This window comes from Marmota monax, unplaced genomic scaffold (assembly GCF_021218885.2).
Source record: "Marmota monax isolate L192 unplaced genomic scaffold, Marmota_monax_Labrador192_F-V1.1 WCK01_AAM20220418_F8-fsc00193, whole genome shotgun sequence".
Classification (NCBI taxonomy): Eukaryota; Metazoa; Chordata; class Mammalia; order Rodentia; family Sciuridae; genus Marmota; species Marmota monax.
The window spans coordinates 3,866,139-3,891,891 of NW_026695203.1; the positions used below are offsets into that span (position 1 = coordinate 3,866,139).

Genomic DNA, 25,753 nt, shown 5'->3' on the forward strand with positions numbered 1-25,753 from the left:
AGTCTGGCTCCCAGCAGTTGGCGGGAAAGTGGCTGAGCTCCAGCGGGTGTGCACTCTGGAGGCCTGGGAACTGTATAGCGACCCTTGGCATCTGATTGGCTGCTCTGTGGCTTCCCGACAACTCCTCCTCCCTCCTGTGGTTACGGGCCAGCTCCAGGCTGCTGGGCCCTCCTACAGGTTCTTACCACTCTAGGCTGCAATGACCCCTAGGGACTCTCCTTTCTCTTACAGATGCAGAAAAGTGAGCCCAGGGGGTAGGAGACTTGTGTTGCACCAAAGTTAATGGTAGAGCTAGGAGCACAGTGGAACCGGCCCTGTTAACAGCGTGGCACTTTTGCCACCACACAACTGAATTTAAGGAAGGAGCAGAAAAGAGGCCGGGGCCAGGGGTACATGGGTGCTCTGCGACCTACAGTATCAAGCAACAGGTAGACCCGTTCTGGTTCCCAAATCTGGGCCTTTTACTCTCACCTGAGCCATGGTCACTCTTCCACCCTGGGCCCACCTGCATGTCCGCTCTTTCTTGGGTGGCTCTTCCTCACCTTGCCTCTTACTCAGCCAAGCCTTCCTTTACTGTCCTATCACCTCTCTGCAAAACCTCCCTCTGCACAGAGGCTCTGCCTACCCACAGCCATTAAGCCTTCAGGCCTCTTCTGACCCACTCACCTGGTGGCCATTTCCAGTGGACAATGGGCAGCTGCCTGAGACCCCTCAGCAGCTGGTGGATGCCAAAGGGAGAAGGTTAGGTGGGCTAGCACATGGGTGGATCCAGGGACCCTGCTAGTGCCCATCTTGAGGAGCCAGCAAGAGGAGGAAGGCTTATTGGAAAAGAATGAAACCACACAGCTACATCCCCAGCCCTTTTATTTTTGAGACAGGGCCTCGCTAAATTGCTGAGATTACAGGTGTGCACCACCACTGCCAGCTGGGCCTGGAGACTTTTAATGAACATACAGGCTAGAGGGTGCTTGGAGAGGAGTGGCCCACTTGCTGTCTTCATCAGATGTCACTTGGATGTGTGATTTGTCTGCCCCTTTCAGGTGGGGACTGAAGCATCCACCCCTGCCTGTGGAGAGGGACATTCTGCTGACAGGGCTACCTGGCTGGCCTGAGTTCAAAGCACCCCCTTCAGGCTGTGGCATGTGCTTCATGCTTTCCAAGGCAGTGCACACCTGGAAGGAGAGGCTTCCCTTCCCTGGACCCCTCTCTTGCCTCCTACCCATCCCCTTCCCCCAAGCCCTGTGGCTGTCCCCAGAAACCAGGACTCACCTAGTACAGCACATCCTCGAAGTCAAGCTGCAGGTAGCGGAGCAGGCGGGGTGGCAGTGGAAGGCGGGGCAGGGCGTGGGGCAGGCAGCCTGCCAGGTGCGCACGCAGCGCACAGCGGCTCAGGTGCTGCAGTGACCGGGGCTGCCTCACCAGGGCGAAGAGGGAAGAGTAGAAGTGCTGGTGCTTCTGGGGACAGGAGGAGGGACTCAGCCAGGGCAGCCTTGGACAGGTGGCACCCACTTCTAACTGGGACAGGCTGTCCTATAGATACCCATCTCTTTGAACTCACTGGGATGTGAGGGGACCTCTGGGTGATTTCTTGGGGACCAACAAGGTTGCCCTTTAGGGGTGGGAGTCTCTTGGGGCCAGGCTGAGTGATTCTGGCTAAAGGGTCCTGGAATCTGACCTTCAGAGTTTCAGGAGGCACCAGGCCCATGGCCTCCTCGGGAAGCTGCAGGACACTGTAGGTGTTCATCAGGACCTCGATGGTCCGTGGGGACGTGCACCAGCGCTCCAGGACCTGGTGGAGGCAGGGAAGGTCAGGTACCCATCAGTCTGTGCTGGATGGCCAAGAGCTCTTGTGGGTAGTATGTTATTCCCCAAAAAGATATATTGAAGTCCTAATTCCTGGTACCCATGAATGTGACCTTATTTGGAAATAGGGTCTTTCTAATGTAAGCAAGTTAAAATGAGATCATTAGGATGGGTCCTAATCCAGTATGTCCTTATAGAAAGGAAAACAGAGGCACAGACATACACAGGAAAGACCATGTGACAACCTACGCAGACATAGTGATGTGTCCACAAGCCAAGGAACACCAGGGATTGTGGGCAATCACAGTGTCCCCACCAGAACCTCCAGACCCTTCTGGGGACTGTGTGGGAATGGATTTGTTGCTTTGAACCACCTGGTTCTTACAACAGTCCCAGGAAACTAACACAACAGTTCTTTATTTCATTTAGGGGGTGTGTTGGGGATCAAACCCAGGACTTCTGTTCATGCTAAGTGCATGTTCTACCACTGAGCTGCTACTCCAGCCTGTCAGCTAATGTGTTTTTTTTTGGGGGGAGGGTGCTGGGGATTGAACCCTGCCAGGGGCCTTAACCACTGAGCAACATCCCTGGCCCTTTTTTATATATTTTTTAATTAGAGACAAGTTCTTGCTGAGTTGCCTAGGGCCTTGCTAAATTGCTGAGGCTGGCTTTGAACTTGCGATCCTCCTGCTTCAGCCTCCCAAGCCGCTAGGATTACAGGCATGTGCCACCGTGCTCAGCCGTCAGCTAACATTTCTACTGTACGTAGTTTATGCCAGATATTTAGCATGTAGCATGTATGAACTCTTAATCCTTATCCCTAAAAGGTATGGGCTGTTATTGTCCCCGTTGTACATAAAAGGAAACTGAGGCATAGAGAAGTTAAGCATCTTGCCCAAATTGTTCCAGCAGTCCAAGCCTGGCACGTGACTCCTTGCCTCTGCCTACTACAGCATCCTGCTGTCCTGCCTGCCTCTACAGGGCTCTGTGCTGGATTTTCTGCTTGCTAGAAGGGAGTCCCTAGGTGGAGTGCCTATCTAGGTGAAAAGGTTAGTCCTGTAAAAAATAGAATCTCCCTGGTGTCCAGTGAAGGCCAGAGGCAGCTATGAGAGGAGGCAGCAATGGAGGGCTTGGTAGGGATAGAGTTGGAGCCAGATTCATGCTTTCAATTCCTCTTTAGGAAAATATTCACGGAGGGCCTACTCTGCCCACCCCTGGGGTCCCGCGGTGAGGAGGAGAAGCAGGGTCCTGTCGTCTGCAAGCTCCATTGCAGAGCAAAGACAATCAACATTGTTTGCAGCTCACAGGCCTAGGGTGTGGCGAAAAATAAGTAGGATCAGGAGCTGAGCATGGTCAGGGAAGGCACTGTCCCACATGGGGTGGTCTCCGCAGTGGTGGCCTGGAGCCAGGAGGAGGCAAGAAAAACTTGCAGTGGGAGCAGCCCAGGGAGGGAGCCTCCATGTGCTCCGATGGACAGCCACAGCCTAACATGCCCAGGTGCCACGACGGCCACCCTGAGTGCCCACTCCTGCACATACCTCGTGCACATCCCACGTGTGTCGCATACAACATGAGGGGCCTGGACAGCCCTGCCTTCCAGGGGCCCTGGCGGATGGTGGGAACAGGTAGAAGGCCCAGGCTTGACTAGGGCACGGGGACCACCAGAGCACACAACTTACTCGGGCTCGCTGCTTCTTGCCCTGATTCTGGGAAGTGCTTACCAGAGCTGCCCTGGCCGAGTCTGTCTGGAACAGGCCTCTTTATTTCAGTCTCCAGTGAGGAAAGCACATGTCTGCCCGAGATGTCCACCCTGTGGTAAAGCCTGTCTATCCACATACCAGGCTTCCCAGAACTGCCCATCCCAGGCCCACTCCTCCAGGAAGCCCAGGCTGCCACTCCCACCTGCACTGCTGCTGTGCCCAGCGATCCTTCTGTTAGGGGATGCCTAGCGGCTCACCAAGCGCCCCCACACACATCCCCTCCCTTTCAGAGGATGGTTGCTAAGTACTGAGGTGGTGGCCTGGCTCCAGAGCCTGCTCTGTCAGTGCCACCAGCTTCAGAGGTTGTTGGAGGACTGAGGGACCCAATCCACAGGTGGCATAACTTTGAACAGTGTCTGATGTGTGCTGTCCCCCACTGGTCCCTACTATGCTCCTATGGCTTTCCGTCTCTGCTCAGTAGAGGATGCATGACCTGCCACAAACTTGGGGTCCAGAGGATTTCAGTAATTTGCCTATGGTCACAAGAACAGCATCAAAGCCAGAACCAGATTCAGGTCCCCTCAGTGCCAAGTCCAGTAAGGTGGCTCCTGGAGAGCTGGTGGGGCTGGCATGTCACACGGATAGGCCCCAGCATCTTCCTCATGGGAAGGCAGGAAGCCCAGCCAAGACTGGAGGGCTTTCAGATCACAGGAAATGGACACATGGGGCCCTTTGCTCTGCTGGCCCCTGGGCTCCCCGAGACAGGCCACAGGGCAGGGCAGAGCCGCGGGCAGGCGCAGGGTCCCGGGAATCTGTCTGCTGTGCCAAGTCCTCCTCTTGCCCCGCCTGGCAGGGAAATCATTAGCTGTCAGAGCCGGCGTCAGATTACAGGGAATTGCTCCTCTCCTAATTATCTGGTGTTAATAGGAGATTAATTAGTGTTAATTGTTGATTTTCTTGTATTTTCCCAAAGGGGAGACCAATCTGCCGAACTCTCGGGCTGTTTAATTATTTGGTCTTGCTTAGGAATCCAGACAGATGCTTCTAGGTTTGTGAGCAAAGGGGAGAGGCGGGGACAGTAGGGTGGGCCCAGGAAGGGGCGGGGTGGGGTGGGACCAGCCCCTAAGCAGGGCCAGAGGGGACCTGCCAACCCTCCCAGAAGGCCAGTTCAGGCCTGACCCCGCTGCTGTGACAACAGGAATCCTTCCCTGCCCTCCATGACAGTAGCCCCCATGGGCCGGACACTACAGGGGACAAGGTCCCTGGCCGGGGAATCTGCCCTGCAGTTCAGGTCTTCAGGTTGAACCCACTCTGGGGAAATTAGTGCAAAGTAAGATATAAACCAAAAAATGACAGTGAAGGGCATTTTCATAGGTGCAGGGTGATTGAACCTCAGGAAATGGGCTCATGCTCTGCCCTGGGAGGGGTCTCGCCTGTGCCCACTGTCTGTCTCTCTCAGCTGATACTGCTGGTACTCTGAGCTCCCCAAATGCTCTTCCGGCAGTTCATGGCCCTGAGGAAGACCTTTCACCTTCTATGCTGCCCACATCAGTCTTGACTCATTCAGACTTTTTTTTTTTTCCATTTTGAAACAGGGTCTTGCTAAGTTGCTGAGTCTGGCCTTCAACTTGGGAGCCTCCTGTCTCAGCCTCCTGAATCTCTGGGACTACAATTGTTCACCACCATGCCTGGCTTTGATTTAGTCTTGTTGGATCTTTTATAATCCTTCTGCACTCAGTCCACCTTCGCCATACACGTGCACACACAAACTCTGGACACAGGTACACACACACCCTGCATGTAGGTGCACATGAATGTATACACATGTGTACGTATGTACGCACAAACACGCTTCCTGTTCTGAGCCCTGGCTTTTACCTCTATTAGGGTTTTGCTTCCTTGTTGAATGAAAGAAGGGGCTAACCTATGTGCCCCGGGGTTCCAGGCTGCATTGCAAAACAAGCTGGCAAGCGGTCTAGGTCTCCCGTCCCCTCACATCATGGCCCCTCCATGCCTTCAGCCCCCGTACCTTGGGGAGGGCTCCTGGCCAGACTCGGACAGCGCCGTGGTTGAGCAGAGCCCGCACCAGTTGCTCAGGGCTCTGGGCCAGGGCTGTAGCTGGACCCTGCAGAGCACAGTGCAGGGCTGTGTGTCCCCCATAGTCCATGGCGTTGGTACTGACACCACAGGACAGGAGCAGCTCTACAACGGCCGCGTGGCCATGGCGACAGGCCAGGTGCAGGGGGCGCTGTTTGTCCCGGTCGGCAGCATCCGCATCTGCCCCCGCTGACAGCAGTAAACGGCACAGCTGGAAACAGCGGGTAGTGGTGGCCTCGGCATCGGCAGGAGAGTGGCAGCGGATGTCACAGGCAGCCAACAGTGGTGTCCAGCCCTCGGCATTGCGGGCATCGGGGCACGCACCCCGTCTTAGAAGCAGGTCTGCCAGTTCCACATGGCCAAGTCGGGCTGCCACGTGCAAAGGGGTCTCCTCCTCCTCTTCAGACCGGCCATCCACTTGTGCACCAAAGCGCAGGAGCAGCTCCGCACACCTAGGAAGAGCGAGATGGCAGGGAGGGAAGCGGGTCTGCTAACAGGGCAGGGGGCCCTGGCTGGCTCCTGGTTCTGTCCTGCCTGTCACTCACTGGCAGGACCCACAGAGGCCATTTTGAAAGCCCAGGACTTCCTGCAGGCATTGTCCACTAACCCTGTGGGAATAAAAGCCACAAGCAGTCCTCACGTGGTTGGAGCGGCACCCTTCCAAGGGCCTTGCCAAGGTCCCTTGGTGGTCTCTGATGAATGTCATGTCACAGAGGAGGAAACTGAGTCTCTGAAGGTTTGAGGATCTCATGCGAATTCACACAGCTCGTAAGGGGCACAGATGGCATTCAGGGCCAGGACAAGCAGAGCACTTTAAAGATTCTGTGGGCTGGGAACGGAGGGCAAAGCTGGGGTGCAGGGCCTGGTGGTGAACTCAAATAGCAGTGGGAACACAAATAGCAATAGGGACAAAAAACCCAACAAAACTAAAATTGACCAGCGAGAGTTGTTCTAAGACGGTGCCCAGGAAAGACTGCACTGTAGAAACACAGGGAGTCCCAGTAACATGCACCCAAATTCGAAGCTGCCTCTTTGGGCTCAGTGTAGAATGCAGGGTGAGGGGTAATACTACTCATCCCTGATGAGGTGCTGTGAGCGGCATGAGACGGTGCCCGAAAGGTGTTCTCACACAAGTCCGCACGGCAGCATCGGGTGGGGGGAGTGGGCAGTATCGATGGTGATGGGGTCAGAGGGCTCAGTCTATTATCTTGGCTACCATTCTGTTTGTTCAAAATGTTCCATAATAATTTTTGAAATACATTTGTTTCAAGAAAGGAAGGGGTGATTATCATTGGGTGTGCTCGCAGGGAGACTGGGCTGAAACACAGCCAGAACTAAAAATGTGGGTTACCGAGAGCTATGGGCCCACCGTGGCAGCCACCAGCCATGTGCTGTGGAACACGTGCAACATGGTAGTCCAAGTGCCAGTGTGCTGTGTTGACGACACACTACTCCTAAGGACTCTGTCCACAAAAAGATTGTAAAATGTTTATATTGATGATGTGTTGAAATTACAACATTTTGGGTATGCTAAATAAAATACATTAACATTAATTTCACCTGTTTCACAGATATTCATATGTCCATGTTCATAGCAGAATTATTCATGATGTGGCAGCAGCACAAGTGTCCATGAACAGGTGATAGGATGAAAAAAATGTGGTATTAACATGTAATGGAATATTATTCAGCCTTAATAAGGAAGGAAATTGAAGCATGCTTCAACATGGATGAGCCTGAGGACATAGGCTAGGTGCAAGAAGCCAGTTGCAAAAGGATGAATGATATACAATCCCACTTATATGAGGTCCCTAGACAGTAGAATTGTGGTTGCCAGGGCCTGGGGAGAGGGGTCATGTTTAGTAGGGACAGAGCTTCCATTTTGCAAGATGGAAGTGTTCTGTGGGTGGATGGTGTGGTGGTTGCATAGCGATGTGAATGTACTCAGGCCACTGAACTTTAAAATGGTAAATTTTGTGATATATGTATTTTATCATAATTTAAGAAATAAATGTCAACTATTTCACTTTCAATTGTTGATGGGACTACTAGAAAAATTCAAATTGTATATATGGCTCACATTAGATTTTGTGGGTGCAGGGGTACTGGGGATGGAACCCAGAGGCGCTTTACTACCTAGCCACATCCCCAGCCCTTTTCTATTTTTTTTTTAATTTATAGTTGTAGATGGACAGCATGCCTTTATTTGTTTAGTTTTTTTACGTGGTACTAAGGATCAAACCCAGTGCCTCACACATGCTAGGCAAGTGCTCTGCCACTGAGCTACAGCTACAGCCCCCTATTTTTTTATTTTAAAGCAGGGCCTCACTAAGTTGCTTACGGCCTAAGTTACTGAGGCTGGTCTTGAACTCATGATCCTTCCACCTCCACCTCCTGAGTTGCTGGGATTATAGGTGTGCACCACCATGCCCAGCCCAAGCAGGGATAATGTGTCTTTCAGGGGGTCAAGATGCAAAATCGGGCAGGTATGCAGTCAGCCAAGAGGGGGCTCCACTGCACGTAGAGTTAGTCCCCAGATTGGTCTAGGCTCCTTCTGCCCAGATTCTACATTCATTAAAAAATTACAAGCGGGGAACTCATTCTTCTACATTCCTTATACACAGGCCATAATTATTTAGGTCATTGCAAAGGAATATTTCTTAGAGTAAATAGCACATAGACATGGGTGTATCCATGTTTCTTGTGAGTTGAGTTAGTGACAGTCCCTTAAGCTCATTTATCAGAGAGTGTCCTGCCAATGGGATTCTAAACCTGCTAGTTGAGAGCCAGACCCTCAGGGACCACAGCAGTCCCTAACTAGGACTTCTGTCTCCCCAACCTCTCTGGATCATGGGACAACAAGCTTCCTGAGTGCAGGAACATGACTCAGCTGCTGTTCCAGTGTCTGAAACATGGGATAAGCTCAGAAAATATCAAAACTTTATAGCAAAACCATCTCTCCATAATGGATATGGACAATTTCCCCAGTGCAGGCCACATAGCTGGGCCACAGCTTCAGCCCTCTGCTGGCCCTGGGGAACCAGAAAACTGTCCCAAGTCCAAGACACTGCAGACTCAAGGGCCAGTGGCTGGCTGTCTTGGGCACTGATTGCATCCTGGCCTCCACCAGCCCAACTCCTCCAGCCCAACCCTTCACCTGCCCCCTACCTTCCCTGGGAAGATCTCCTTGCCTCCCCTAAGAGTGAACCCAAGGTTGGGGTGAGGGGTCACTCACTGAAGGGTACCAGCCCCACGGCAGAGATGCAAGGGGCGTTTCCCATCCTGGTCAGGGATATTGGGGTCAGCTCCTGCCACCAGCAGCACGTGGACACAGGCAGTGTGACCTGCAGCACAGGCCTCATGCAGGGCAGTGCGGCCCCCGGGGGCACTGTCTGGCTTCGCCCTCCGCCTCAGCAGCAGCTGCAGAACTTCCGTGTGGCCACGGCTGGCTGCCACATGCAGCGGGGTGGTCAGCTCCTCTTCATATGTTAGAGACCAGAGTCCTAGGGAGAGAGGGACAAAACCTCGGATCCTGAGTGACAGCAAAGAGGTGCCAGCCAAGAGGGTGGCACTGGCAGAAGGGGATGCAGGAGCCCGAGCTCCGTTACAGCCTCCCCTCTCCCACTCAGACCCCCCATGCTGGGCCCCATACTCAGAGCGCGGATGTTGAAGCGGAAATCCCTCCATCGCTCTGGGTCGCTGGTGTCAAAGACGGAATCAGGAGCCAGGCTGGTACTGGAGTCTGCCAGGACGCGGGAGACAGAGCCCACGTCCCCAGCCAGCACTGCCTGCCAGAAGGCAAGGGCAGGTCCTGAGGCCGTGCGGGTGACAATGGGCCCCAGGCCAGACTGGGTGTGCTCCTCGGACCCTCTGCTGGGCTTCTCCACCAGCCTGGCACAGAGGGTATGTCTGTCACTGGGGGGGTCTCCCTGCCCCCTGCACTCTTCTGGGGACCAGCTCATGAGCACATAGGAAGGGAAAGAGGGTGGGAGAAGCAGAGGTAGAGGACACAGGCAGAGAGAGGTTGAAAGGAGGCAGAGGGCCCCCTCTGTCCCCAGCCGGAGCCTGACCTGGCCACGAGGTCCAGCAGGAGCTATTCTGGGCTCCACATGACTTCTCTCCTGGGCCAAGATTTAGGTTGTTGGGCAAGTTTTGGGGTGGGGAGCAGCAGCTAGGGGCTTCTCTTCCTCAGGCCTTGGGAGCTCTGTGCCTCGGTCAGCCAGCCCTGGGTCTCAGGCCTCCCCCAGCAGCCTCTCACCCCTCTGGTGGCTGCTCCAGCGAGGCTCGGCGGCCCGGCTCTCCAGCAGCAGGTCTGCTGTACTGTGTGGGGGGAACAGGTCCTGCAGCCTCGCCAGGTCCCCGGTGTAGAGGGCATTCTGGAGAGCCATGTCCCGGCACAGCAGGGATGATGACCAAGGGGTTTCCCAGGCCCGGCAGGCAGGGGCCGAGGGGAGGCACCCCAGATGGTGTCTCCGGACGGGAGGAGAGCTCCTTCCCCTAGGCATGGCTGGTTTCTGGGAGAAGGAGCCAAAGCAACAGGACTCGGGGCGACAGTGCTGGTGGACTGGGTGGGTGGCGCTGGGCCCTGGCCAGGCAAGCCAGTGTGGGCGGAGCCAGGGAGCATGCAGGGGCCAGCCATAAATAGCCCCCAGCTGTCCCAATTGACAATGCCCAGATGGAACTCCCAGGCTGGGAGCTGGAGTTAGGGAGGAACCGTGGAGGAGGTGGGAGTGGACCTTCAGTTCCCCAGGGCTGGGTGACATCAGGGTTGATACCCATGAAGTCTGGCATCTCCAAGACACAGAACAGCCCAGGGAAGAGGAGCCATTTGCCCAAGGACACACAGATAACTGGTGGCAGGGCTGGAACCCACCTGCTTTACCATGTCAGCCTTGCACTGCCTGGTCTCTGGCCCAGACCAAGGCAGGGACCCCTGTTACTCCTGTTCCTCAAAAGTCACTCATGAGTCCTGAAAATTCCACTCCCAAATCCAAGGGAAGGAACTCAGTAGTGACAAGCAGCAGAGATGCCCCAAGTGTGAGGCACTCCTCCAGGGCTCTCTGGAAGACAGGCATCTGCCCAGGGAGCGGGGCTCAGCCCACAGGCAGCAACAGACCTCTGCTGCCCACCCCAGGTGCTGGTCCCCCATACACATCTGCCACATTGAGAAGTGATAGGGCTTCCTGGTCCTTGGGGACACGGCTGTCCTGGCTCCCCAGAGTTCCCCACCGGGCCCACTACTGTTTTTTTTTTTTTTTTTTTTTTTTTTTACTTATTGTGAATCTTCCTTCTCCCTCTCTTTCCCGGTTTCCTTCCTAGTTTTTGTCCCTTAAGGATCTTAAGGAGCAAGAAAGCTGGGAGCCAGCACAGAAAAATGACAGAGATGAAGACATGGGGTGGTGGCCCAGGGCAGGCTGCGAACAGGATCCAGAAGCCAGAGCAGAGAGATGGAAGGAGCCAGGGAGCAGGTGCAGTGGGAGCTGGGAGAGGGAGGCTGGTGGAGGAGGCTGGCCTTGGGCAGGACAGACAGAGGAGGGAAGACACAGAGATGGACAGACAAGAGAGCTCATCCCCAGCCACCTGGCATTTATACCCCTGTCCCTTCACACCCAGGGAACTGCCCAGTCCCCACCCCCATCTCAGGCCTCCTCAGGCCTCAATTATCACTTCCTTTTCTTCTCCTTTGCCAGCTTGGCCTCCTCAGCCTCCTGGTCCTTCATAAATTTCAAACTCTTCTTGCCCAGTGGGGTTTTGAAGTACCACTCCTGGGTTGGCAGGAGAGGAGGGTGTGAGTCCACTGGCCCTGACCCTCGGTTCTCCTGTCCCCACCCCTCCCCTTCTTAGGGGTCCTGTTTCCTCAACAGCCTTTTCTCCTGTCCTCTGGGGTCTGGGAATCTTGTTAGAACCAGGGCTTTCCATGCTCCCCACCAAATACTCCAGGTCACAGTGCAGCCATTCTCCCTCCAGGCCTCTTGCCAAGACCAGCCTGCCATTGGGGGGTGGGTACTACCTCGGGAGTAGAGGAAGCAGGTGGCAGCTGGTACCAGAACCAACCAAGGACCTCAACACATAGGTGGCCACCCTCAAGTAAACCAGATGAGGGGGTCCTGCCCACAGACACCTAGCCCTTGGTCCTCCCTGGGGTCTTCTGTTCCTCTCTCAGCTGAAGTCTGTGTTCATTTAACCTGACCATCTTCTGGCATTTAGGGGAGCAAAGGGAGGACTCCAAGGCATGCAGCGAAGGACTGATTCTAGGTGGCGTTTCTGGCCCCCAGCCCCTGCCTGCCACCTCACCTTCAGGGACTCTTCCTCCTCCCTGTACACTGGATCTAGCTTCGCCAGATGGCCCAAGAACTCTGAGGCCACCAGGGGCCTCTTGGACAGTTGCAGGAGCCGCCGTTCATTCAGCACCGAGTGGGTGGCTTGGAAAATGTGACCGGTCGTATAGCCATCGGACACCTTGGCTAGGGCACTGATGTCCAGGCTCTGGGTCACCTGAGCTCCCCGGGCTTCTATCATGTGCTTCCAGAGCACTGCAGGCAGTAGGAGGGGACAGGCTGTGAGGGGCAGGGGCATCAGGGTGGCCAGCCAGGCCTCACAGCCTCCACCTGAGTCTGGAAGGAGCTGCGTCTCTGGAAAGCACTGCCTCTTCCCCAGAAAGGTCTGGGACTCAGAGTGGTAGGGATTGTCCTCTCTGATGAACACCAGGAAATGGGGACTCTCAAGAACAGAAGGGACGTGCCTGTGTCCCTGGGGCTGAAGCCAGGTCCAGGTTGTGGGGCTGCTTGCTTAGCAGCCCTCTGGATCTGACATGGGGCTTCTGAGGGGTGGGATCGTAGTGGCCATGGGGTGAAGGGAAGAGGTGTGGGGGCCCTGGCAGGGGCAGTGTTAACTGGACTCCTTCTCTGGCCCATCTCCCTAGGCCCTGGCCTCACCATAGCGAGAAGCATAATCCGGCCGTGGCACCAGGAGGATCCGCTCATACATCCGGCACAGCCCCTTTATCTCAGCCAGCTGTGGCCGGTCTGTGGTCCCTATGAGCATCACGCGGTCTCCGGGATTCAGCAGCCGCAAGGCCCTCGTGAGGTCCTTCTTTATTCGCTTTGGTTCCATCTGCTCCGGGAAGAGAGGGGGGTGGGGTCGGCAGGGTGATTGGGCCTGCAGGGCCCTGTGTTCTCAGAGCACATGTCCCCCATCAGCCTCCTGTCAGCCCCGAGTGGGGCAGGGAGAGGCTGTCCGTCCTGCTTCAAGACAGGGAGAGGAGGCGCGAGGAGGGCAGGGGGCCGCCCAGGTGGTGGTGAGGGGGTCTGCAGGGCCTGTCCTCACAGCCCTTCTTGCCTGTGCTTCCTCACCTTCCTCTCTTCCTTGGGGATCTTCTTATAGAAAGTCTTCTCAGCATCTCCAATCCAGATCACAGAGGGCTGTAGGAGCCGGGCCACCTGGACAGAGGATAGAAATCACATGTAAGACTCCCTGGGGAAGGGTCACATCCCCACCTGGTTGTGCACCAGGATCAGGGCTGGTTCTGTGCAGGGACTGACCTTGGTGCTCCACGCTTTGCCCGTCCTTCCTGCTAGTGCTTTGCACACACATCCATCCACACCACAACTCCATGGTGGGGCAGGGGCTACGTCTGAGGGGCTACGTCTGAGGCCTCATCTTCCTGTGCCACCTCCTGTCTCCTCCCACCTTTACCACAGGAGTTCAGGGGGAACCCAAGCTCCTATCAGGGGTTGGAAGGGAGACCTCACCAGTTCAGTGTTGTTTTTGAAACCCCCCCAAATAGGCAGATGGGTAACCCTCGAAGCATAAAGCCACCCTGCTCTGTTGCCCTAAGTCTGAAAACTAGAAACACAAAATTCAGGGGCTCCGGACCTTGAAGACCATGTGAATCATCAACTGCGCCCCACTCTTGCCAGGATATTTGCCCTGAAGGTTGCTGGGTGACAGGCCAAACAGGTTGGCACCAGTTTCTGTGCACACAGCCTGAACCAGCATCTTCTTCCCCATGCCAGAGGGGCCCACCAGAAGGATGGAGCGGATGAGGGGAGCCATGGAGTGGACATCTGGGGAGCCTGGAGGGGAGGAGAGCCAAGGCAGATGGTGGACTGGTGGAGACCTTGTTATGCCAGGCGAGGGCCTGGGCTGGGAGGGCGGGGTTCCAGCCAGGGCCGTACTACCATCCCCACACCTGAGCAGCTCCTCCTGGCCTGCAGCCTGGAAAACAGTGAATGGCTTAGGAATCTCCATGGCAGGAAGCTGTTTTGGGGTCAGGAGGGAGCCCGCCACCCTCTGCCCACACCCTTCACCCTCTGCCCTTCTGTTCTCCATGCCGCCTGGTTCCGTCCCTGGACCGTGTTGGGATGGAATTGAAACATATGTGACAAGATGCTTCAGAAAGGTTCTCCCTGGTTTTTCATTGGGTGTGCAGACTGGCCTTCTAGAAATGGGACTAATATCCTTAGGATTGAGGAAGGAGCTAGCAGTGTGGACCCTTGCTGGGGTGGCCCAGGATGGGCCTGGGGAAGGCAGGAGTCCAACATGCACCTGTGGCACCTAGGGAGGGGAAGCCCAAACTGGACATGGCCATCACAGCCACCTCCCCTGAACCCCACCCCCACCCCCGCCTGACCCCACCAACACAGACTCGTCTCTCCCCAGGCCTCTCACCCAGCCGAAGGACGCCATACAAGGCCATGTTCTGTCTTATGTCAAACAGAGAGGGCATGGGCAACTTGTTGGCCAAACACAGAGCAGACCCAAGATAGAGGCAGTCACCTGAGGGGACAGGGTGAGCAGTTTCCCATGGGTCATCCAAGAGAAAGAAGGGCTTGGGAAGGCAAGGCTGTGGACCAGGGCAGGAGCCACCCTGGGAGCACGTGTGTGGGGTGGGCTCACCAACATAGTCTTTCAACGCCACTGCCACACTCTTCTTTAGAAGGCCAAAAAAGACAAGCTCTTCATACAGCGAGTTCACAGTTCTAGAGGAAGATGGCATGGAGACCCCAAGGACATTGGCAAGCAAGGACCAAGGGAAATGGACAGGTGGGGTGCTGTAGGCACCGGGAGAGGGAGAGTGGGAGATATCAGCAGTGCTCCTGGACAACTAGAGAGAAGCGGCAGCCCTAGCCACTGTCTTGAGAGAAGGTCCCCCACAGAGGAACATGTGATGGGGCCAATGGTCCCAGTGACAACTTTCTCCATCAGTCTCCCATGCCCCAAACTCCACCATTTGAAACCCAGTCATCGAAGACTGTCCAGTTCCTGAAACTAAGTTTAAGACCTTAATCCCTTGGGAGGGATGGCTGCCAAAGTGTCTCTCAGTGCCCCAGAGAGAGACTGGGGCATGGGGGAGATGTCATGGTGGGGGATGGAGCTAACTGAGGCAAAGCTTGGAGTGAGGATTTAGAAGAAGCAATGATTATTATAATCTTCACTGACATCTTATTCTGTGTTATCAAAGGTTAAGAACTGAGGTCAGGGGTCCAGGGCAGTGAAGTGACTTCCCCAAGGCCACAGAGCAGCAGAACCAGGACCAGTGGTCAGTCTCCCATCTGGGACCCAGCTCTCTCCACCACCCACAGTGCGAGGCAAGCATAGCAGGGTCTGAGACCTGTCTTGGGTCAGATCTTTTCCCTTCTTCTTTCCAATTTTAGTTCCAGGCTTTTTCTGGTTGGAAATAAGCACATAGGTAATTGTCCTTCCCTTCTTCCCCACCCCACATGCCCTCCCCCGACCAGTCCTTATCCCTCCACTGCCTTTGGAGCTTTCAAGGGTCTCTCCTCCTCCTTGTCCACAGCCAGACGCAAGTTCTTCAGCTCCTGACGCATCAGCTCGTCCACCTGGGGACAGGCAGGATGAGTGGGAAAGGGGCTGGGGTGGGGCTGGGGAGTGGGAGCCTCACAAGAGGGGAGGAAGTCCTTATCCGTGTCCTGCTCTCTCAGGAGCCTCACTCTCCTGGGCCATCAGTGTGGGGTAGGCCCCAAGGGGGGTTCAAGCCTGAGATCCACCCCTCAAAGTCTGTGGCTAGAGCAGCTGCGTGGCCCCTAGGGCTGGGTTTCTTTCTTTCTTTCTTTCTTTTTTAAAGAGAGAGTGAGAGAGGAGAGAGAGAGGGAGAGAGACAGAATTTTTTTAGTATTTATTTTTTTAGTTATCAGCAGACACACCATCTTTGTTTGTACGTGGTGCTGAGGATCGAACCCGGGCCACATGCATGCCAGGCAAGCGCGCTACCGCTTGAGCCACATCCCCAGCCCCATAGGGCTGGGTTTCTATGTGGGCCACCACCCATCTTGCTCTGGGCTGGTTGAAGATGATGTGCCCCATGCTCCCAAAGCCCTCGTGGGCGGGCACAGTGTTCGTAGGTTGGCAGCAGTGATTGGTGGCCTAGTCCATCCCCAGCTCAGAACCCTTTCGCTGACTCCATACTGCATCAGGAGCCCAGGAAGAATGGGGACAAGGGGGCCTCAGGAAGGTGGGGATATCATGGTAGCTGGAGGGCAGCAGGGTCTCCAGAGGATCAACAGGTCACTGGGGTACGGCACAGAGGGACTGGGGAGGCTAGCAAAAGGGAGAGGAGGGAAGAGGAGCCGCAATGGGAGCATGGGTCCAGCACCCGCACCTGAATCCGGATCTCCAGCTCCACTTCCTTCCTCTTTTCCTTCCGGAGGGTCTCAGAGTCAAAGTTCTGGTCTGGGTGTTTGCTCTCAGGTCGGTTCTGCCACAGATCTGACCCAGAAAATGGAGAGATGGGCGAAGGCTGGAGTCCCAGTATACACAGGCGAGTATATATGCACACACAGCACACAAGCATGCACTGGCCCCTGCAGGTCCCTCGGTTCCCACCTAGCCATTTGGCATTCCTTCTGCCCAGACCTTGACCCCAAGGCCGGTGACCACAGGATTCAGATCCAAACCATAACAACCCTACCCAGGGACCACCCCACCCCTTCCTCGCTTCCCATTATCCTGCAGCCGCCACAGCCACACCCACACTGGCACCTCATGTACACATGGCAGATGCCCACTTTCCCGTGATCAAGGCTGACGCTTGTCAGCTTTTGGCTGCTCACTTTTGTACTCCTTGTGTCCAGCATCAATTATGGGTATAAACTTGGATGGCAACATTTTCAGCGTCATATCAGCTTCCTAGAATAGAATGAGCCTTGACCTCGACCCCATCACCTTCACCCATCACAAATGGCCTGATTCTTCCTGGCACCAGCCTTCCTACACCAGTTCCCAGACTTGGTTCCTCCTTGCCCACCTGCCCTGTGTTTGAGGAGATGTCTCACCACCCTGGTCTTTTTCTCCTTCTCTTTCTTCTTATTCTTCTCTGGTGTAGGCTGTTCTGTTTCCTTTTTCTTATTCTTCTCTTGCTCCTTCTTTTTGCTCTCCTGAGACTGAATCTCCAGTTCTAGTTTCACCTGCGGCCAACGAAAAAAGCATTTTGGAGACCAAGGGAATTTTATAGGAGTGAGGAAGCTATGGTCTGAGACGGGTGAACCTGAGAGTCCCAGGGAAACTGCTGCGGCTGATGGCTGAACATGGAGAGACGGCAGTGGGGTCCAGGAGGAAAAGGGCACTAAGGGGGGCTCAGACCTGGGCCCTGGGGATCTGGAGCCGCAGTGCTCTCACCAGACTGTTTCCTCTCCAGGCCATGACTGCCTTCTCCAGCCCCATGCAGTCCCATCTTTCCTCTGGCCACACTTGCCTCCATTGTGGCTGACCCCACTCCAATCCACTGCCACTCTCTACTTTCTATAACCTCAAGCTCTGCCTGCCAGAGAAAACCTCCTGTCCCCACCTCCAGGGTACCTGCTCTGGAGTCTTGTCTGCAAAGATCAGGTAGGATCCTCCTAGAGACTCCTCTGGATAATCAGGGAACCGACCAGTAAGGGCACTGAATGGACATAAGATGATTGGAGAGATGGATGGGAAGTTGGACAGATGGATGGTACTTGGACAGATGGGCAGGTGGGTGGGAGGATGACATAACGGCTGGATGAGTGGGTGAGTGAATGGCTAGATGGATGGATAGGTGAATGGGTGGACAGAGACAGGGATGGGTGAATGGATGGAGGGATAGAGAGAAGGGTAGAGAAGGACAAAGGACCAGGAAGATGGGCGAAAGAGGGAAGGAATGGATAGTTCCATATTGGAAAGCCTGGTCTGCTCTACGGACATTCACGATGCTTTTAATTGTCTTATCCTATCATTTTCTCTTCCCACAGGGAAATGAAGTCAGGTGCAGTGATGGTTCTATTCACTGGGGGCTCCAGGTTTAAACCGAGAGTGACAGCAGGATGCTGGGGCGGGGATAGAGGGAGAAAGGGCCAATCTGGGCTACAGGAGGGAACCGGGGTGGGGTGGGGTGGGGAGGATGAGGCTGGAGTCACTCCAGGGACCCAAGTGAGGAGAGAGAGTGAAGGATTGAAGCCTGGGTCACCAGGGGCTGTGGACACTGACTGGCACTCAATAAACCACTGTCGGATTTGGTCCTTCATTTTCTCCTTCAGGTCAGGCCCTTCCACCTCTCTGAGAGCCTCGGGGGTCTTCTCCATGGCCAGCCGAAACTGCTCCTCCTTTTCCACCTGGCGCAACCTCCGCGTTTCCTCCCTGAGTTTGGCCCGGGACATGATTCGAAAGCGCTCCGCCTGGTTGGTGGAGGGGAGCTGGCGGAAGGGGAGAGAAAGGCCCGGGGGCTCAGGAGCAGGCGTGGGAGGACCCAGCTTCTGGCCTGGATGGAGCTCCATCCTGAGGCACACACCTGCCCCCCGACTCCCTCCGCACCCGCATGCACGCGCACACACCCACGCGGAACGGCGGGTATGCCTGCATCAGGAGAAATTGTGTTTGGAGCCGAAATTCGTCTGTAAATTACTCTGATAATGAGTTTGCTGGATGCATCCGCTGCCCCCCTGCCCAGTCCCCCAGCACACCCTCCCCCCGGGCCGCCCCAGCCCCCCGTGTGCGCCCCGCCCGGCGGCCGGGTTGGCAGCCGCTCTCACAGCCACTTTCCCGCCTCATTGGCTCCCAAATGTATTTTAAATATCACTCTGCGCAGAGACAATTACTGAAAACGCTGAGCTCACACTGTTGATGGGCCCGGGCGGCCAGGCTCATTCCTCACCCACTGCCACTGCCGCGAGGTGCCCCCCAACCCTCTCCCCACCCAGGCAGACCCCTGCCTCCTTCCGCCTGCTCTCCCTCCTGGGAGTCCAGCTCTCCAGCCCCCAACAGGTCTCTGACCTCCACTCCCACACAGCGGCCCTGCGGTGGCCTCCCATCCCACCAAGACACTGCAGCTCACCCTGCGGAGCCCTCCCATCCTATCCTCTGGCCCCCAGTGCCAGCCGCTCTCCAGAGTGGACTCTCAGCCCTGGCAGGGCCTGTCTTTCTGAGGTCAGCAGAGACTAGCTGAATGAGGGGGCTGTTGGGGAGCAGAGGACAGATTGGGGGACTGCTACCGGCCAAACACAGGCACTGCACCACCCTTCCCAGCATCCACGCTCACACTGTGCACCGGGGGAGTCTGCCCCTTGCCACCACCACTCCGCGAGGTCCACAGTCACACATTTCTAGTCCACCCAGAGCAGGGGAGAAGCAAGTCTGCAGAGGCCCCTAGAGCCAGTGGGGAGCTTGTGGCCTGAATGCCCTGGTTTGGGGTGTGCTCCTCCCTGACTTGGCCCCTGTTGGTTCACCAAAGCTGCGACAGGGCTGAGGCAGCATTGTATGGTACTCTCAGGGGCCGCACAACCTCCTCGCTGGGCGGGGTCCATCCCAGCAGCCTCCCCTTCTAGCTGGGCAGGGATTCCAAGTCCAGGACTCTCTGTGCTACTACCTCCACCACTGAGATTGTTCTGGAAGGGGGAGGGCTGTGAGGAGACAGGCTTGGAGCTTTTCCTGTCTCATACTTCTTTCTCTGCAGGATCTCCTGCCAGCCTGAGTGCAAGGCAGGCAGGTGGCGTGGGGCTGAAGAGGCTGAGCAGAGGCAGGGGGCAGGGGATGGAGACACGAGTGGGACCACTGCCCTGGCCAGCCTGGCTCACCATGCCGATGAACTCCATCTCTGCGAGCCGGTCCTGCTGGGTGCGTTTCCTCTGCTGATGGCCTTTCCATACCTAGGGGTGGCGACATGAGGCACAACCCATGTTTCAGGGACAGGGCTCAGGCCTGGGAGGAGCAACAGCCTCTTTGGCAGAGGAGGTCAGGCTGGGGCCTGAGGCAGTACTGGGAGGTGTGTCCTCCATAGGAATAGCCCCGAATGGTGTGGTTTCCAAGGCATCCCCTCCTCTTCCTCATCTTTACCTTAATCCGTGGGTTCTTTTGAGGTGTGGGTAAAGATCAGGCACCACCTCCTCCAGGGAGCCTTCCCCTCTGTCCCTTCTTAGAATTCCCGTAGCAGTTGGAATAAATACTTGGTTCCACCCAGGGACACAGGCACCAGTGCTGTGGGCATGAGGGAGCTCCCCTGCTAATCCCATTGTTTCTACCCTAGGGAACCAGTCCAGAGACAGAACATGACCTCTTCCAGGCCTAAGTACAGCACTGGCCCAGTGCCTTTTGTCAGTTGCCCGGCCACTGAGGACAGATGAGTGCCAGTGGATGGGAGGTGGGGTGAGAGGCAGAGGGAAGCCAGGCCAGTGCCCAGCCTGTGCCTTCTGTTCTCATAAGCACCTCACGAGCAGGGTCTGGCTCCTGCCTTTCTTTTCTGGCCTTGGTCCTCCTGCTCCTGTGACCAACACAGGACAGCCCACAATAATTGAATGCTTCACATATTTTTTTGTTTTATTTGTGCACCAGACAACACCAAGACCAGGATGCAATATTTCTGTACATCTGATGTGTGGCAACAGGGACTAAATGACTGGCACAGGGAGCAGGAGTCAGTCTCTGAGGACCATTCTCCTTCTCAAAAGATGTGCTCCCTTGAGCCCTGCATTAAGGACCTCCTCTCCATACAGCCAGACACTGGTACAGCCCTGAACACACCAGGGCTCAGTTGGGATGCTCCACATACTGGGAAGTAACACAGACCTCTGTCCCCTCTGGGGGCAGACAAGCCTTCACAGAGTGGTCATTTGCTGTTGGTTTGCTTTTGTGTTTTGATAAGAAGGGTTTCTCCTTTCTAGTAGTAGGCTAGGAGACAGAAATTTGTGGGGCACTGGGCATGAGGGAGAGCTTGCATCCTGGGTGGGATTTGAGAGAGAAAATGGACGAGGAGGTTGATTTGAAGGCGAAAGAAGACCCAGCCCCATGTCTCCATGGGTTTGTGGAAGGAAAAGGTGGCAAGAAGCTTTGTGACCAGGCAGGGCCTCAGGAGAGCAGTGGCTGAAGGGACAGAGTAGTCCCTTCCTGCACTAGAATTTCCCTCGGGCCCCTACAGTCTCTGGTCCATCTGTGTTAAAAGCATTTTGGGGAATAGTGGGAGAGCCAGGTCCACAGTTTGGGGTACCCAAGGCTGACCTGGAGAGGTGCGGAGTGGTTGTCCAGAGAGGAGAGGCATGGCCACCTTGGGGAAAACTCGGGGTCGGTCTGGGCCTTCTGAGTTAGCTGGGGTTAGGCTGTGGTTGTGCTATTTTGATGTTGAAATAAAGGTGGTCCCAGGAGACACAGAGATTCAGGATGCTCAGGTCACATTAGTTGTCAATCTTGAATTTTTCCTATTTCCCCTCAACCTCAGTTGCCAGGAGGTACAGGATACATTTTAATATTTATTCTTAAAACTTTCTTAGAATGATCATTAATCAATTCTACTACTTTATATGGATCCCTTTTTTTTTTTTTTTTTTTTTTTGGTGCTAGGGATTGAACCCAGGAATGATCAACCCATGAGCTACATTCCCAGTCTTTTTAATTTTTTATTTTGAGACAGAGTCTTACTAAGATGCCCAGGCCAGCCTTGAACTTGGAATCCTTTCCTGCCTTGGCCTCTCGAGTCACTGAAATTACTGGTGTGCCCCACTGTCATTAAAGTGATCGTTCTGTTTCTGGGTCTTCAATGGCATCCCACTCCAAATGCTTTGTAGGAGAGAGATGTAGACTAAATAATAAGCAAACAAGACACATGCTTACTGTCTGATTAGGGTCCCTGGTTTAGGATCTAACCGTGGGGCAAGAGAATCCAGGCAGCTGCTTTCTTGTGATCAACCAGTAGCTTGGCAGGCTTCCTGGAGGAGATGACTGCCCTGGCTCTCCTCCTGGGTACCCATGGTTACCTTCTGTATAATGACAGCACTCTGGTCCTGAGTGAACCTCTGATGCCCTTCCTCCCGAATCTTCCGATCCCGCTCCTCCTCTCTCTGGATCTCTTGCATGAAGGTGGCTCTGAGGCGGCCTTGCCTGGCTCGCTCAGAAGTTTGTATTAGAATTATGGCGTCAGTCCGGTTGATTCCTGTGAAGGTCTGGCCAGAGCAGGGGCAAAAGAGCAGGAGCACATGAGGGAGAGCTTGCATCCTGGGTGGGCAGCGAGAGACCAGCCTCCAAAGGAGGCACTAGGAGCATCTGGGTGCCCAAGTCCTGCCCTGGTTTGGGAAGATAAGGGAGCACTAGAGTAGCCTTGGAGGAGAAGGCCAAGGCGACTCTGAGCTGTGACTAGTCCAGGTAAGACCTCTATTCCAGGAGAGGGGTAGGGGTGCGTCTGGGAGGGTGTCTCCACCACTTGCCTCCGTGGGGTGCTCTGGCTCCATTCTGGACAGGATCTCAGCCAAGATCAGCTTGCGCTCCTTCATGGCTGCGTACTGCTCCAGCTGGAAGTATTTGGGAATTGGAACCTCCAAGTCTGCCTTTGGGGCAAGATGTGGGGAGGAGGGTCAGGAATCACAAGTCCAGGCCATTGGGCCAAACTGTTGCCATTCCAGCTGCTTAGCCATTCTCTGCAGTATTTGCCTCCCTCCTGGAGCTGGAGTGGGAAACTTCTAGGTTGTGGGTGAATTCCCCCCCAGGGTTGTCCCTTTCTTGCCCTGTCCCCATCTGGATAGAGTTGAATTCTGGAGGATCACAATAGGTGGCAGTGGTCCCAAACCTGGCTGTGCCTCAAAAGCAACTGGAAAGATAATAAAGCAGATTCCTATGTCCTCCCCAGACTCCCACAGCAGAATGGCAAGGCCTGGGGAATCTGCATTTTGTTCATGTCCACACCAACCAGTAGTTGGTTAAGGCAAGTTTCATATTGACCTTAGGGTAGGCTTGGAGGCCCTGCAGTAGCTTTCTGCTCTAGGAAAGCCCTTCTAGAACTTTCCCATGTGCTCAGATCACCTGGGAGGCATGTGAAAAGGCAGGTGCAGATTTGGTGGCTCTGGGTGCTGGTGGACATTCTGCATTTCCAACCACCTCCAAGGCAATGTCCATGGACCACATTTTGAGAAGCCAGGCTCTAGAGGACTCTTCTCACCTATCCCCTGTAGTTCATGGGTCTTCCCAGCTGCACTGGTGGGTGGGGCCTTATTCTCCGTGCATCCCCAGTTCCTGAAGCTCTTCTCCTGAGACCAAGCCCATCCTCTGATCTGCCTGGCTTTCCTGTCTTTGCAGATGTCTCAACACCAGTGGTAGGTCAAGGCCAGCCCCCACCTCCCACCTAGCCTGAGGTGGCAGTGCACGCACTGGGGTCAGCTTGAGATCCTGTAGCACGCGGTCCAGGCAGTGGGTCTCACATAGGTCAACACGAACCAGCTCATCCTTGATCTCCAGCACACGACCCGCCACGCCATCCAGCAGCCGCCGCAGCAACCGGCGCTTCTGTGGCTGAACCATCTGGTCATAGATGGTGTCGAAACGGCGCAGCAGCCCCAGGTAGTACAGGTAGAACACTGAGAGTCTATGCTGGAAGGACTGCCGGTCCCGGTTGGGCACAGCTTCAAGCAGGGGCTGCTCTTGGTCCAGCAGCTCCTGCAGGGTCACATGGGAGGCCTCCCAGAGGCGCTGGTAAGTTCTGCAGAGAAGTCGGACATGCTGTGCTCTGAACCATGGAGAGTGGGCAGGGGATGCGGGGACCCAAGCTGTGAGTTTTGGAGGGATGTGAACTTGGGGTTCCAGAAGGAGTGATGTTCCTTAAGGTACCAAAGTGGACTTCAGAGAAGTGATTGGCTGGTTGGAGTAAGTAGGCACCCGCTTGGCTTAAAGAGGCATGGGTTTGGGGGGGCTCTAGGTCTCCAATGGCGTAACAAGGAGAGAAGTGTGGGTGTAGCTGTAGGAGTTGGGGGAGGAGGCAGCCTGTGGCCGGGCTCCTGTAAGGAAAAGGAAAGGGCACTTGGAGTTTAGGGAGTGTGGATACCTCCAGATGGGGGCCCAGCCAATCGATGCAGCAGTGGTCTGGGATGATGGGTGGGGTGTAAGGGAGAGAGATGAGGGTAGAGAAGAGTCCTTTTTCCAGGCCAGAACCTGGTGCTGGAAGGAATAGTCCAAGGGAAGTCTGAAGACCAAAAGCTGTCCACTGGCAGAAGCAGCCAGGGAGCCATGCGAACGGCCAGGAGCCACGCAGGGCTGGCCAGCACCAGAGCCCTCCCTGCCCTGCCTCTCACAGCCAGCAGGGTGCTCTGCCCCTTGCTCTCCCCACCCTGCCAGCCTCCTTCTTCCCTCACTCACCCCTCAGACATAGTGCCCACTCCTCACACTGTTTTGAGCTGGCCGTGGAACTCAAAGAACCTCTGTGGTTTCCCTAAAGTCGGGGGCAGAACGGCCTAGTGTTAAGAGTTCTGACCCATTGTTGTGCCAATGTTCTAAGGCTGAGGGGAGGGATTGGGAGTGCAGGATTGGATGTCTCCCTAGGCGGACATCCCTGAGATGGCAGTACTGAAGCGGGCAGGGGCAGAGGCTGCAGAAAGGATAGGGCAGTGTGGGGGATGACTGTGGCCACTTTTCTGGTGAGAATCAATAAGTCTCTACTTGAAGTCACCTGTAAGCTGTAAGCCTCTGGGTAAGTATCTGTCCTAAGGGTAAACGGACTCCTCACTTGGGAAAGTTTCTTTTCTTTAACTTCCTTCAGCCTCCTATTCTTTTAAAAGATTTTACTTTGGGGATGGAGTTTCACTATGTTGCCCAGGCTGTCCTCAAACTGCTAGGCTCAGACCGTCCTCCTGCCTCAGCCTCCCTAATTGCGGGGACCACTGGGGCATGCCACCAGGTCCAGCTCCTCAACCTCCACTCCATGCAACCTGACTTTACTCTTTTGGTGGGAGTGTTGGTGTTGGGAATCGAACCCAGGGCCATGTGCACGCTAAACACATGCTCCACCCTGCCTTTCCCCTTGTATATGACTGTCCTAGAAGCCTGTGTAATGGGTGGGGAAGAGGGCACTGGACTGGGGCTAAGAGGGCACTGGACTGGGGCTCAGAGGCCCTGAAGTCCCCACTTTCCTCTGTGTGACAGCACAACCATACCTCCCTCCCTGGGGCTGGCTGGGTTAAGGAGGTTCACGTGGCCCATGTGGAATTCTGTGCTAGGAGAGGGCAGGGGATGTGGGGGGCCCAAGCTGTGAGTGTTGGAGGACTATGAACTTGGGGTTCCAGAAGGAGTGATGTTTAGAAAGTTTAAACAAGAAAATTTAGAGGTGGAATTATTGGGCTATGAGCCTTAATAAATTAATCCCCTGAGAGGGTTTAACTGGGTGGTGACTATAGGGAGGTATGGTGTGGCTGGAGGAAGCGGGCCCTTGGGGTGCGCCTTTGAGGTGTACATATTTTCAGTGGTGAGCACTTGTTCTCTCTCTCTCTCTCTCCTTCCTGTTGCCATGTCCTGAGCAGCTGTCCTCTGCCTTATACTTCTGCCATGTTGTTCTGCCTCACCTCCAGCTGTGAGGAATGGACCTGGCCAGCTATGGACTGAAACTGTGAGCCCCCAAATAAACTTTTTCTCCTCTAATTGTTTTGGCTACAGTGGTAAAGAAGCTGACCCAAACAGCAACGCGGTGTTGGGGCTCATTCGCAGCTACCCGTGGATGTTCCCCATTGCCATGAGCTCCAGGCTCAGGATGGCTTCTCTGGAAGCTCAAAGCATTCCGCCAGCAGCAGCCCCTCTGCTCAGGGGGAGCCATTCTTTTGCTCAGGGTTAAGTAGAGGCTTATGAATAAATAAATGAGGAGCAGGGCCAAAGAAAGTGGGGAGCAGGGGGCAGCGGGGAGGAGTTCTCAAATTTGTTACTAGAGAATCTTGTTA

The 25,753-nt window shown here is 55.1% G+C and overlaps 2 protein-coding genes across 5 annotated transcripts; both read right to left on the reverse strand.

Moving 5' to 3' along the window:
• Positions 1-13: 13 nt before the first annotated feature.
• On the reverse strand, positions 14-10,269 carry Asb10 (ankyrin repeat and SOCS box containing 10). 4 transcript variants are annotated; one of them, XM_058574357.1, is made up of 7 exons: positions 9,859-10,265; positions 9,253-9,384; positions 8,836-9,103; positions 5,533-6,052; positions 1,676-1,789; positions 1,270-1,455; positions 14-1,066 (listed from the first exon to the last, which is right to left on the reverse strand). In XM_058574357.1, exons 1-6 carry the CDS (start codon positions 10,103-10,105, stop codon positions 1,270-1,272), a joined length of 1,467 nt encoding a protein of 488 aa, XP_058430340.1. In that variant the 5' UTR covers positions 10,106-10,265; the 3' UTR covers positions 14-1,066. The 4 variants fall into 4 exon arrangements, with proteins under 4 accessions (XP_058430340.1, XP_046285846.2, XP_046285847.1 ...); XM_046429890.2 differs by having other exon boundaries at positions 9,253-9,388; XM_046429891.2 differs by lacking the exon at positions 9,253-9,384 and having other exon boundaries at positions 9,859-10,269.
• A 280-nt stretch (positions 10,270-10,549) lies between these two features.
• On the reverse strand, positions 10,550-24,196 carry Iqca1l (IQ motif containing with AAA domain 1 like). Its single transcript, XM_058574370.1, has 17 exons — positions 24,186-24,196; positions 23,205-23,532; positions 22,268-22,387; positions 21,821-22,006; positions 19,652-19,723; positions 18,049-18,274; positions 16,895-16,921; positions 16,222-16,328; positions 15,356-15,442; positions 15,214-15,269; positions 14,499-14,581; positions 14,271-14,378; positions 13,476-13,675; positions 12,953-13,039; positions 12,536-12,713; positions 11,895-12,133; positions 10,550-10,675 (listed from the first exon to the last, which is right to left on the reverse strand). The coding sequence occupies exons 1-17, from the start codon at positions 24,194-24,196 to the stop codon at positions 10,550-10,552; spliced, it is 2,241 nt and encodes a 746-aa protein (XP_058430353.1).
• Between the last annotated feature and the right edge of the window lie 1,557 nt (positions 24,197-25,753).